Source organism: Chiloscyllium plagiosum, unplaced genomic scaffold (genome assembly GCF_037043375.1).
Source record: "Chiloscyllium plagiosum isolate Xiang-an unplaced genomic scaffold, Cpla_swu_hap1 HiC_scaffold_14, whole genome shotgun sequence".
NCBI lineage: Eukaryota > Metazoa > Chordata > Chondrichthyes > Orectolobiformes > Hemiscylliidae > Chiloscyllium > Chiloscyllium plagiosum.
In genome coordinates this window covers 21,753,519-21,768,053 of record NW_028270152.1, presented here as the reverse complement: position 1 = coordinate 21,768,053, position 14,535 = coordinate 21,753,519, and the positions used below count along the sequence as shown (strand labels likewise).

Here is a 14,535-nt window from a genome sequence, read left to right as displayed (position 1 = left end):
CTATTTCCCTACAGTCTATATCTTCCATATACTGACTTGGTGGTTTTTGTTTCTAATCCTCCAGGCACAATCTCACTTTCTCCGATTCAAGCCCACCCTACATACAGCATGGTTGTAACTGTTCCAGCCCTGAATCACACCTCCTTGGAGTCATCCCACTTTCTCTGTCCTCTTTTTGCATTCTGTAAGCCCACTATTGCTCCTGGTCTAATTGCTGTGTTTCTCACTATGATCTAACTTTTCAAAGGCCTTTTCTACACTCTAAATCTCTCGTGCTTGGTTGATGATCAGCAAGCAGACATTGAAAATAGATGATTCAAGCCTGAACATAAGACAATGGTCAAATTATTCAAGATTAAAAATATTATTATAATTCCAAGATGTACACAATGACACTTGTTGCTGTCACTTCCATATTATCAACTTAGAAACTGACAATATCACCTTTACCCCCCACCTCCATCCACCTATTGCACTCCCACCCCCCTCCCATTTATCCCTCCACCCCGAGGCTGCCAGCTTCATTCCTGATGAAGGGCTTTTGGCCAAAATGTCAATTTTCCTGCTCCATGGATGTTGCCTGACCTGCTGAGCTTTTGCAGCACTACTGTAATCTTGACTCTAATCTCCAGCATCTTCAGTACCCACTTTGCTGAGAAGTGACCATTATGAAGGCTTCTAAGCAAGTTATAGACATAGAGTCATAGAGTATGGAAACAGACCCTTCGATCCAACCAGTCCACGTCGAACATAAACTAAACTCATCACACCTGTCTGCTCCTCACCCATATCCCTCCAAATCTTTCCTATTCATGTACTTATCTAAGTTCTTTTAAACATTGTAACTGTCCTTCCAACCACTCCACATGCGAACTACCCTCTGTGCAAAAGTTGGCACGGTGGCACAGTGGTTAGCACTGCTGCCTCACAGCGCCAGAGACCCGGGTTCAATTCCCGCCTCAGGCGACTGACTGTGTGGAGTTTGCACGTTCTCCCCGTGTCTGCGTGGGTTTCCTCCGGATGCTCCGGTTTCCTCCCACAGTCCAAAGATGTGCAGGTCAGGTGAATTGGCCATGCTAAATTGTCCATAGTGTTAGGTAAGGGGTAAATGTAGGGGTATGGGTGGGTTGCGCTTCGGCGGGTCGGTGTGGACTTGTTGGGCCGAAGGGCCTGTTTCCGCACTGTAAGTAATCTAATCTAAATTTGCCCCTATGTCTTTTTAAAATCTCTCTCCTCTCACCTGAATATGCCCCTGAATGACTTTGCAATAAGTAAAATAAAAAGCAACTATGAGAATGGACCGCTTTGTGCTCTGTTAATCACTGAAAATGTGCGCCAGCCAACACAACAGAATTGAGGACATTTTGATTCACTACTCACGTTTTATATTTAGAGATGTTCGAGTAAGGAAAATAAAACACAATTTCAAATAGCATTTCTTACTAAATACTGAGAACAAGGACATCTAACTGGTCTGCCAAAAATGGTTCAGATGGATGAACCTTGTGTATTAAAGTGATAATGCATTGGGCATAAGCTTACAATAAAATCTGCAGCACAGAATTAAAACAAGGATGTTGGCTAACTGCCCTAGAAGCTGATTTCAATCTGTTCAGTAACCCTCTAGTCAGTAGTTACTATCATTGCTTTTCAGCATGGACAACAACAGTTTCTCATGCCAATTATGAGGCACAAAAAAGCCCTAATAAAGTGGCTGTGTTCAAATGTCTAAACCCGAAACAAAGAACATTGTTACACCACTTGAGGTCACACTGAAATCAATCAACTGACAGAAAGAAATTTAGCTCATCATCCTCAGAATCATATTAAATACTTTATCACATTAGCCTTGAGCTAAGTGGAAGAGTTCATTGCCTCTGGAACACAGAGGTGTTGGTCTCAAAATATTGCAGTGGTCATGCAATGTACATTATCAACAGACTGTACTCTACTCCTTACAGTCATTATTCACACTTTGGTACTCACCATTTAAGCCGAATAATTGGTGTTAAAGAGAAAGACTTTCTAAACATGCTGGCTCTTAAATTAACCGTAATCGTTACTTAGGTGGTGGAGCGCAACATGTTGTACATACTGCTGGTTGGCATTCCAATTTCCATTTGGTTTGTGGGAAAGAACCATTTTGAAAGATGATCACTATAAAGTAGACTCCAGCACTTATGTGGATGTTTGCCGTGGCGCACGCTTAAGGTGGCAACCAGACATTGAACAAGAGTTCAAATGTTAGTGAACAGGCTGACATTTTACATTTAGGGATGTTTGAGTAAGGAAAATAAAATTTAGGTTCAAATAGCATTCCTTAATTTTTGTCAACTGCAATAAGCACAATTTAACATTGTACAGATCCTTTCCTGTTTGTTATTTGAACTCCGCCCAGCAAGTCTCCGACTGGATTATGGCTACAACTTTTGCTGTTGTTGGCAATTCTCAACTTCCTTATAAAGATGCTGTAAATACGTTCGGAGCTATATATATGCTCTTCAGCATGAGTGCCACAGTTGTGATCTCTCTCCAAGTTCTTTATAATGATTAAACACTCCACCCAAAAGAATACACAACTGAGATTTGATCCTTGTGTCCATTGTGCCAGGGCACTGGACAAAAATTAAAATTAAAAGGACAGTTAAAAAGTACATGGAATGGCAGTAGGATGAAAACAAAAGACAGAAACAAATGAATCTGAAGTAGAATAATATCTAATGGAACAATGAAAGTATTTAAGAGTTGATAAAGTGGTGCAAAAGGGATCCCAGACAACTACAAATAGTTTAATATTGGTCACTAGAAGGTAGACAAAGCAATTCAAGCTAGTTGGCATTCCAATTTCTGTTTGGTTTGTGGGAAAATCAATCTAAGCAAGCACAGGGGCAGGAAGGAGGTTGTGGGGAGGAGGGAGCGAACAGAGAAGATTTGCAGTAGAATGGATAGTAGGTGATAGGGTAAATGGCAGGAGTAATCAGTGACAAAATGTAAGGTAAAATGGGATGGGTCAAGCCAAGACTTCACCCCACCCATTTGCTCTCCCATTCCCCCAGCATTATCAGTGGCTTGGCTGCACAATTCATTCACTTAATAATTCTAAATATTGAAGACAGCACATCTCCATTTTGAAGTGGCTTCTGCCTTACATATCCCCCTTTGAAGCCTGCTGTTTATTTTAGAATAGCAAGCCTCTGATTAATTCTAAAGCTTCAAGATTCTGCTGCTGTCTTTTATTGAAGGGAGGCCTCACGTCCAAGGCAATTAAAGGCACACTGCTGTGATAAACACGTAACTACTTCTCTTCTCGCTGTGGGTTTGAGACCTGATCTCTGCTTCCCCCTCGGGGAGAAATATCATGCCCATGAACTCTGTTTCTCACTCCACAAGTACTACCAAAACTACAAAATCACAACTCTACCAAGCTTTTGTCCATTCACGTAACCTGTCTGCAAACTCTTTATATCATCCTCAGTGTTTGCCTTCCCACCTACTTTTGTGTAATCCACAGATTTGGTGAAAGGACATTTAATCCCATTATCCAAGTCATTAATGTATTGTTAATAATTGTGACCCTAGTACTGATCCCTTGCCACTCCACTCGTTATAGTTTGTCGTCCTGAGAAGAGCTTTACTATCCCAACTCTCTGTCGTCTATTAGTTTATGAATCTTCTATCGGTGCTCATATACTGTGCCAACACTGGGTTTTTACCTTGTTAAGTAGTCTTATGTTCAGTTCCTTACCATGGAAGGTTATGATAGTGGGGCTGAAACCCCTTTGTAAGGCAATCAAAATGAGTTTGGCACTGTGGCTGAGTGGTTAGCACTGCTGCTTCACAGCGCCAGGAACCTGCGTTTAATTCCAATTTTGAGCGACCACCTGTTTGGAGTTTGAGCATTCTCCTGCGTCCGCATGGGTTTCATTCGCATTCTCAGATTTCCTCCTACAGTCCAAAGGTGTATTGGTCATGTTAAATTGCCCATAGTTTCCAGGAATGTGCAGACAAGGTGGATTAGCCATTTGAAAAGCACGGTGATAGGGTAGGGGAATGGGTCTGAGTGGAGGGTTGATGTCAACTCGATGGGCCAAATAGCCTGTTTCTCCACTGAGCTGATTCTATGTGTGAATGGAATCTTAGTTGTGGACTTTCTACATTGGGGATTGCCATTTACTAGCCCTGAGAATGATTCAGCCTAGCAAATATTCCTAAGTATGAAATGACAAAACCAAACCTGTTTGTGACCTAATGCCCTGATGAGAAATATCCTAGAATTGGCTCAATGTGGTTGCTTTATAATGGGAGCAGCTCGGGTCATCTTGCTGATTTCAACATGTGGAAACTCCCCTTGTATGGATGCCTGTAGTTATTGATGATTTCCAAGTCCTGAAATCTTTGATAAACTCAAAGGTAAGGTCACATATACTGAGATTTTCCACATGCCAAAATTTGTGGCCTGTCACTATTATCACAGAGTAACACACAGTGAATTACACAGAAGTATACTCATTACCCTGGAACAGAGCAAATCCTTCAGTTTACCGTGAGAAGTGCTACAGAAAGTCTGCAAATCACATTAGAAATTAAACTTCAACAAGTGCTGGGCCATACTTTTGATACCAAGATTGGTGGTGGGATTGGAATTGGATTCAGAAGCAACATCAAAATTGCATTCCCAGAGGGTTCTGATGTCACTGAGATATGCTGTAGTTTTAGGAAGGGTGAGAAATCCTGATGTCTCTAATTAAAAAGCCATCAAGTTCCTTAAAGGTATTGGTAACATCTTAGGGAGGGCAAAAGGGCAATTTTCAAAAGTGAATCTGATTAATACAAACAGTCTGTTGCACTTGAGTACACAGTGGTTGGCTTCATTTCAGAAAAAGTGGAATTTTATTTTTATACAGTGACATGTCTTGGTGACTGGTGGGTCTCGTGCCAGATCAGATGTATTTATGGACACACTTTTGAGTACTTATGCTGTTGGCTCTCCAAGGAGCTCTCTGCTGTCTTCATGAGACTGAGGCAGACCCGATCTGCCTTTGCCACTCATATGCTGCAAGCAGCTTTTGTCTGCCTTCAGAGAATCAAATGTTCAGTCCCTCACACATTTTTCTCTGAATCACAAGTTTCTGGGTTCAAGTCCACTTTACGGGCTTGACCATAAAAAGCAAAGCTGACACTTCAATACTGTACTGAAAGTGCACTGTACTGCTAGGCCATTGTTGGATAAAATGTGAAACTTAGTCTCCATCTACCTGTTCAGGTGGATGTAAAAGATCCCACGGCACTGTTTTGAAGTGAAGTGTTGGTCAATATTTATCCCTCAATCAACATCTCAAAAAAAACACAAATTATCTGAATATTATCTCATTGCTATTTGTGGGTGTTTGCTGATTGCAAATCAGTTATGGTATTTCCTCTACTACAACAATGGATACACTTCAAAAGGTATTTCATTTGCTTCAAGGTTCTTTAAGAGATCCAGTAGTTGTGAAAAGTGCTACGTATATATAATTTTTTTTTTCTCTCCCTAAAGATGCTTGGCACCTGCATTGCTTCTATGAGAAATAATAAAACAAAAATGCTTAAGGGGATCCTGTTTATCTCCAATTAAGCATTTACTGATCAAAATAGCACGCAGCACCAACAAGGTGTTGGAACGTGGAAATCATCCAGGCATCAGATTCCAAACTCCATTTTGAAATTCCATCTCTTTGTTACAGATTCAAAGCAAAACACAAGGTTTTTGAATACAATGTGAAGTAGACACATCTATTCCAATCTGCATTTGCAGCCTTCCCAGCAGACTCTGCTTAAGCAGGGACCACATCAGGGTGACTTTGGATTTTGTGTTCAGCTATGTATCCCATTAAAGATATTGAAAATTGATTTGCATTCATGGAATCCATGCTCAGTTTAGTTGCAGGTCAGATAGTCTTTTGGTATGAGTTTGAGGACACAACATTTGATTGTTAAATTGAGGTGAATCAAAGATTAATTGTTATGGTGCTTTGCAATTTGATGCACAAGTCAAAATCACACAGTATTAACTTTCCACAATGTTCTTTTTATTAAAAAATGGTTGTGTGTGGACTATTTTGTTCTCCATGTGATTCTCTTATGTCACTATGGGGGCGGGGGAAGTGTGTGTGTGTGTTGATGTATTATGTACAGCTCATTTCCAAAAATGTTTGATCTCACATATGTGTTTCATAACTTGCATGCTACCTAGTACACTTCAAACCTCATATAATATTTTAATTTATAATAAGAAGGTGGATGGTTATATTTTCTAAATGCGCTTCTTTATCTAGGTGTGCTTCCTGTATGTTAATTATATATTAATTGATGGTTAATTTTACTCAGTCAGTGGGTATTACTGAAAAGACAATGCTCCAGTTCTATCCTTCATTACTTGGCTGGGGATTTGCACCAAATAATAATAACAAAACAATCATTACTCATAAAACAAGATTCAGCAGATTTGAATTCATGTGGGTCTGTAAATCTCTTTTATAAGTTTTGGAATGTTCTGTTCAGAATGGGAGTGTGACATAATTTAAAAAGATGAAGATCTGAATCATCAGCATTTATAATATTGCAATGTTTGTATGTTCACCTCTTTATTGATGTATTAACTCACCCAGGAGCATAGAACTCTGTGAGACACATGTTATTTTATTGGTCATTCATAGCTTGTTCCTGGGTTGATCTCATCATATCTGTGTATTAGTTTATCAACTCTTGACATCTTTTGGCAGTTAGAGCTGCTTTTAATCCAAGGACCAGATTGGTAGAAATTAGGAAGGAAACCAGCAAGGAAAAGGTTTATTACTAAAGGGAAAATATTTTGAATGGATAGAACAAATTAACTTAGAAAGAAAAAAAAGGAAGAAAAATGTGAAGGGAAATGTTAACACAGAAACAGATATGAAGTCTTTTTAAATGTTCATCTAAAATGATGCTTATGTGTTCATTGTGGTACAGGGGGTGAAGTAAAATCAAAGCTGATATTTGCATTATTATGCATGAGATGTATGATTCCGTGAGAACTGTAAAACTAGAAGTGACTGGCTATAGAAATGCTGACAGTATCAGAATTTTCTTTGTGTAGGTGCATCTAATCAAAGATGCTATATCTTGAATTGATTGCCCACATTTTGTCCTCCACGTTTCCCTCAACAACATAATCCAGCATTAAAAGGACAACCCCAGACAACAACTCCATTTTGCAGATTGATCATTTTTGACATATTTCTGACTAATGATGCTAATTTGCAGTGAATATAAGCACACCAACTGAGAACTGATCGGAGACAGCTGAAAGCTCATTTCATTAAGGGATCTAATGTTGGATTTTCTATCAGGCTTTCAATCTATTCATTCTGACCTGGAGTGATGGCATTTTTATTCATGATGCTACTTCATCAAGCTTGAAATAAAAATCGTAAAGCTGTTGTTATTTTGGCAAATGTATCTCCATAGTTTCCATGAGACTCTTTGCATTGAACCACTTAGCCCAAGAATTTAGGATGTAATGATGACATAAATGAGATCATAATTAGGTATAGAAAGCCAATATATGGTTTAGTTTACAAATGCATAAACACTTTTCCATAAAGATAATGGCTTTGAAATTACATAGTGAGCACTTAATGCCTTCATCTGAAATGTTTTTGTTCTGTATCATTGAAAGCACTGACTTGTTTAAAATAATTGGGTGAATAGATCTACTAAAAAAAAAAGTGGGAAGGAGTTTCAAAGGAAGATGTTAATCATTCATACAAAATTACCTCACAACTTAATTTCAAGGTCAATAATCCCACTGTATGACAACTATTAACATTATGGCTAAATGCTGAAGCTAAACATCTGACTTCTTTTGAACTTTCTGAATAAAAGGACCAAAATGATTTGCGAGAATATATATTTTAATTTGGAAATCTCAATAAAGGGAAATTGTCTCTCCATAATAACCATTTAATACCACTGCTGATCAGCAAAGCAGTGTATCCAATCCATTAATCTTTGGACAATAATATGAGCTGACAAGATAAGGCTGTCTTACTTATTACGACAGACTAAAAGAGCTACAACTGAGTACTGCAGAACAGCGTAGTCTTAGGAGTAATCTAATCAAGATTTATAAGATGATGAATGGAATAGATTGGTCCTGATTTTGCAATAGTAACAATGATGAAACTGTTGGCATTCAGCATCCTTCCTTTTTTGAAATGGACTGTAACCTCTGCATTCTGCATAACACACATAAACATCCAGAGGTTCCTGCCACTGATTTAATGCTTCTCCAGAGGGTACACCGGTGAATTCTCTCCAGAATTCAATCAACTGGAAATCATTGAACTGGCAAAAATCTTCTCTCTTAGGCTCTTAGTCTCTGTAAAAACCTGAGTGCATGTTATGCTTCTTAAATGAGGTTTAATTGGGTTTTTAACAAAATAGTAAGTTCACAATTACAGATTAAAGAGTCTCATTGGCCCTGACTATATAATTTTGTATTTGCTGAATGTCAGTGTCTTATTTTAGGATAAAAATATTGCACAATTCTTAAAGTTATAAAATAAAGACGAACTTTAAAATAATTATTTCCCCGATTTCCCAATCATTACATGTAAGAATGTCAAAGTGCAAAATGAAGAGGTTCAGTGGTTTTACTTACTGGTTTCTTGTTTGTGAGACTACTTTAATGTGATTGACTGCCTACCTGCATAGTGTCATCAGTTCAGCTAGATACCTGAAGACCCCTCTGAGTTAATACCATAAACAAAACACTGCACCACAGAGATTGCCAGCTTTTAGATTTAGATTAGATTACATTACAGTGTGGAAACAGGCCCTTCGGCCCAACAAAGTCCACACCGACCCGCCGAAGCGCAACCCACCCATACCCCTACATTTACCCCTTACCTAACACTACGGGCAATTTAGTATGGCCAATTCACCTGACCTGCACATCTTTGGACTGTGGGAGGAAACCGGAGCACCCAGAGGAAACCCACGCAGACACGGGGAGAACATGCAAACTCCACACAGTTAGTCGCCTGAGGCGGGATTTGAACCTGGGTCTCTGGCACTGTGAGGCAGCAGTGCTAACCACTGTGCCACCGTGCCACCCATCATTCCCCATTGTCTGCAGTGAATACTGTTGCATCACCATTGGCAACAATATCTAGTCCACTAAATTCAAGTTGACCATTTGCTCCAACTAAAGAGATTGGAGGAAAAAGGAGTTATGATTTTAAGTTATGTTAAGCCAGGTCAAGGTTAGATTGCATGCATATCAGGCAGTATTTACATTACAGAAAGAGGTGATTCATTCCACTATTCATATATCACCTGAGCCTCATCTCACCCTCTTCATCTCAACCCATCAGCATATCCTTTTGACAAAGGGTCACTCAACCTGAAACATTAACTCTGATCTCTCTCCACAGATGCTGCCAGACCGGCTGAGCATTTCCAGCAATTTCCATTTTTGTCTCTGATTTGCAGCATCCACAGTTCTTTCAGATTTTAATATATCCTTCTGATCCTTTCTCTGTTATATATTTAACTGGCTTTCCCTTAAAAATATGCAACTCATCCTTATGGTAGCCAACTCTACATTCCAACCACAATCTGGGTGAAGATGTTTCTCCTGTATTTACTGCCAGATGTGCTAGTAACAATCGTATAACATTTGGCTCCAGGTTCTGCTCTGCCCTGTGTAGATTTTGAGATTTGAGAGTCGCATATTACCAACACAGATAGCCAAGAGTTTACAATTGATTTTAAGGTTGTATCTTAAGTTTTTCAAGAAGCAATAATTTAGACATGATGTATAAGCAGAATAAATAGAAAAACATTTGACCTGTGATAAGTGAGATCGGTTTACTGGGTCTGGAGGACTAACAGATGAATGACGAAGATTGTAACGACTTCAGTAGATTTGGTGGCAGTATTCTACTATCCATATGAAGTATTAAGAATCTCTTCCCCAATCTTCAGCCCTTTGAAAATCAGGTAGTTGTCTAACAAAGACTGTCTCCAAACACTATTAATATACTTTAGTTTGAGAGGCTGGTTGTTTAAATCTATGTCAATCACTTGTTCAAACCCTCTAACCCAATGACTATGACAGGTACCCAGGATGTTGGGAAAGACCACTTACTCACTCCATCACTTTAGCATAAAGTCATGTTTAAGTTTACCTTACGTTGAGGGCCATTTGTTTGGCAAAACGAGACACTTGAATAGGCTAGAGAATATACAATGTCATCCTAGCAATTCAGGAATATCAACATGAAAGCTTTAACCAGTAGACAGTGTCATTTCTTATGACTTCATGTACTTTTCCAGAGGGAGAGAGAAAGAACATTTCTGCTGGATGGCTTCACACTATATTGACTAACTCTATAAAAATTTGATAATATTCTGATATTTATAAGTGGAATGTTCTTCATAAATCTTAAGAATCTCTAACAGGATCTTGCTCCATTTTTTCTAGTCTCCAGATAAAAAGAAATCTTCTTCATAGATACAACTTCAGAACAATGTATCATTGCAGTAAAACTTTTTTTTTTGCATTTGCTCCAATGCTTAAATGTCTTTTTTAAATTTGGAGACTAAATCAATTCATAATATTCAAAATGTAGTTTAATCAAAGTTCGAGACTCACAAAAATAAAAATTGCTGGAGAAACTCAGCAGATCTGGCAGAATCTGTGGAGAGAAAACATTTCAAGTCCATTGATCCTTCTTCAGAGGTTCTATGCTGACTGGTATGTTGGTTTGATAGTATCTTTCTGCCTCTAGACTAGTTTTAAGGTTGCACGCCAGGCAGCTGTGATGGCTATCCATCCACGAGTAGAAGATAGCTCATAAGTTTAATTAAAATACCTGGACCATCCCAAGCCTGGTAAGTTCCTGGCCACAGACTGATGGGGGTTGAGAGTGTGATGTTGGAAAAGCACAGCAGGCCAGGCAGCATCCGAGGAACAGGATAATTGGTGTTTCGGGCATAGGCCCTTCATCAGGAATGGAGTCCTGATGAAAGACCTATGCCCAAAATGCCAATTCTCCATTCCTGATGAAGGACTTATGCCCAAAATGTCGATTGTCCTCCTCCTTGGATGCTGCCCGACTTGCTGTGCTTTTCCAGCACCACACTCTCGACTCTGATGTTCAGCATCTGCAGTCTTCACTTTCTACTACAGACTGATGGAGAGTAAGTAGGGGGATGTGGTGAATGCTTCAGGATAAATTTGAGGATCCCCACTCCCCCCTCCCAGTCATAGCTACCTTGCCTGCAGGATCACAGCCATAGATTCTTTCATTATGCTTCTCCCATTGGACAGCTGAAACCACCAAGTTTATAACAGTGTCAAGACAGCACCACTATCCACTCTCTCTTTCTGGTTTACTTGCATTAATGGCCAGTTTTCTCTGGCCATTAATTGGTTATTGTTTTAAAGATTGTGTCAGATGACTATTTTCCAATGGGGTCTCATCCTTGTATTAGAGTTTAGAACCTGGAAAGAAATCCAGTCTTTCTGCTTTTCAAACTTGGCCTTTTGCAAATTAATTCAAGTGCTTTGAATCTTTTTAAATGGTGTTATTAATTAGTGATTTCATTTGTTTTTCATAATTGGTGTAACACTGTCTGCAGATTTCTCTGCTTGAATATTCATTCTTCAAGGAGTTTGTAGGATTTTTATTTGTCCTACCAAATTTTATTCATTTTCAACTATTAGTGCTTCTTTTTCAGGCAACAACTGTAACAAGAAGAGAAACAAAATAGACAATGGATACTGATTCATGGAATCCCTTCAAGAAACAACAATGTGTTTCTGGCTCAGGTGGTAACCAACTCTTACAAAGCAGTAATGACTATGTTAAATAATCTGGGCAACACTGATTCCATACACTAGTTTTAGTTTCTCAACAGAATAAGAATGAAGAATAGCAAACTCCCAGAGCTTTCCTCTCAAAATAGCTCGGCTTTACCTTTTTTTCTTTGTCAAAAGAAGATTTTGGTTGGGGTAAAGTGAACATGTATGTGATAAATGTGACAATTCTTGATCCCCTAGTTTCCATAAAGCAGCAATGGTCTCCAGGGTATCCATCAAGTAGAAGAAGAATCAGATCTATCACTTATAGGATAGGCAGGGCTCAGTTTGAATTCCAAGTCGAGTTCTATCACTCTGCTGTGATCATTTCGTTTCTTTCCATAAAAATTCTTAAAATATTTAAAATTGACGATACAAGTATTTCACAGAAATCTTGTAAAATCTACTGATGCCGGGCGACCTTGATATTAAGAATACAGGCCCCGAAGCCAAAATGATACATAAAATGTACTTAAGGGCCCTTTGAGGATACCTTGCATTGCATCAAGAGAAACTTATAAACCGTGTAGCTGCTACGTCTATTAACCGCCTATTACTGAAACAGCAATGAAATGCTTCCTCTTAGGAATCAGGTATTGGGAATCTTGCATCTGAGAGGCAAAGCTCAAAATACATCTCACTATTATTCGCAGCAAACTGTCTCTTAAACATTTGGTGGCTACAATACATGGGGGCGTGCGTCGCGCTGCACTCACACTCTGTTATATTATAATAATTGTTCATCCGGACCCGGTAATGGACGAACTGATCTTTTTAAGGATGAGGATAGTAGATTCAGCATTTGGCATACTTTAACACCAACCGAATCAACAAACTGTTTACAGGGAAGTCTCGTAGTATTGTCTATCAGTACTTCTGACTGCACCGGCGCTACATACACATCGTTCCATTTTGGAACAGTAAGACTATTTACTATAAGGATACCACATCCGTGTCCACGTCTGATACGACAGCTCTCTTAGTAATAGTCCTAGTGGCTAATTAACCCTCCACTGACCATGGGTGACTCCATACCTTTCAGTCAAACAAAAAAATTACGTCAAAACGTTGAGAGTCGAATCTTAGCCATATTGAGCGATCAATCATCCCGGTTCATCATCACACACAGCATGAACGACTCCACACCGGGAATTTTTACAGCACCGTTACTGATTAGTATTCTATACCATGCAGTTAATATGCTCACATTGGTGTTTGAGATACCGTTAGATTCAATGATGTTAATTACATGGGGGCATCACTGGAAATTCAGCACCTCACCATCCATCACATTAACTTCGCGTTGCATTCAAGTCACTCACCACTGGAGCTCTGGAATCCATCACTACTAACCATTCTGCATTCAATAGCCACCTTTAATCATTGCACTACATATTATATAACCTACACATGTCCCAGCAGATCTCCTCGGTTAATAACAGTCCTGAGATGAGAGGTGGTGCTGGATCAACGGTATTGGGGCACTATGTTTTGGCCGAGGTTTCCACTGTTAAGGGCAATCTGAGACATGCCGAGGTTCCTCGCTCTCTCACATACGCACAGGGACAGGTACACACATAGATGGGACTATTCCTTACAGATGCATGCATCAGCCACCCCCTACCTGCCAGGAGCTGCATCCAGGCGCAGATCTTGTAGACAGTGGCGGTGTTGCAGAAGAAGAAGAGAGCGAAGCAGGTGATGCAGCCGAGGATCAGGACCATGGAGAGCAGCACGAAGAACGCTGCTGCTTTGAAGGCACCCGAGGGGATGCTGGAGAAGTCGGAGAAGGTTCCCTGGCATATTAAATCCCGGCTGCTTAAACCTGTCCCGATGCAGTAATGGAAAAGGCCAAAGTAGCCGGCGTAGGGAGTGTCGACACTATCCCCGATCCAGTAAGGCTGGATAAAAACCACCACGTTAATAATCGCGAAGCAAATGGTGAAGATGGCCCACAGCACACCGATGGCTCTGGAATTCCGCATGTAATTGTCATGGTAGATTTTAGAGGCTTCCTGTGAAGGCAACATATTCTCCTCTCTCGCTTTCTCTCCTCGCTAGCTCCTTAATGCAAATGCAAGAGCCAACCTTCAGTCTCTTACATTTACAATAAATCCCAATAATATCGTGCTGATGCCCTTGTCCGATTGTTATAGAGTGGCTATATGGTGGAGATGCTCCATCTTTCCAGACGCTCTCTGCCTCTTTCTCTCCCCTTCTTTCGCTTCCCCCTCTCCCTCCCTCTATCTCTTTTTCTCTCCGGCTCCAGGGTGCGCGCTCCCGACACGCTAGCTGTTTGGTGTATGCGCGTTACCGAGGTAATGCAGCCTTATTGGGAATATTTCCCAGCACACACCACGTTATGTTCAGCTCAGGATTCTTAAATCAGATTGAACGGATAAAGGTGTTTCTGTTAAAAAAAAGACACGAGAACAATTTGTACTATCAGTTTAAACCACAGACTGGAGGCCTGTGACCAGTGGAGTGCCACAAGGATCGGTGCTGGGCCCTCTACTTTTTGTCATTTACATAAATGATTTGGTTGCGAGCATAACAGGTACAGTTAGTAAGTTTGCAGAAAAACACCAAAATTGGAGGTGTAGTGGACAGCGAAGAGGGTTACCTCAGATTACAACAGGATCTGGACC

The 14,535-nt window shown here is 39.9% G+C and overlaps 1 protein-coding gene across 1 annotated transcript in view; it reads right to left on the bottom strand.

Moving 5' to 3' along the window:
• Nucleotides 1-14,077, bottom strand: part of lhfpl4a (LHFPL tetraspan subfamily member 4a) — a 161,325-nt gene extending 147,248 nt beyond the window's left edge. The window contains exon 1 of the mRNA XM_043707760.2: nt 13,512-14,077. Within this exon, the coding sequence (XP_043563695.2) occupies nt 13,512-13,917 (406 nt within the window). The 5' untranslated portion in view covers nt 13,918-14,077. The remainder of the gene's footprint in view (nt 1-13,511) is intronic.
• Between the last annotated feature and the right edge of the window lie 458 nt (nt 14,078-14,535).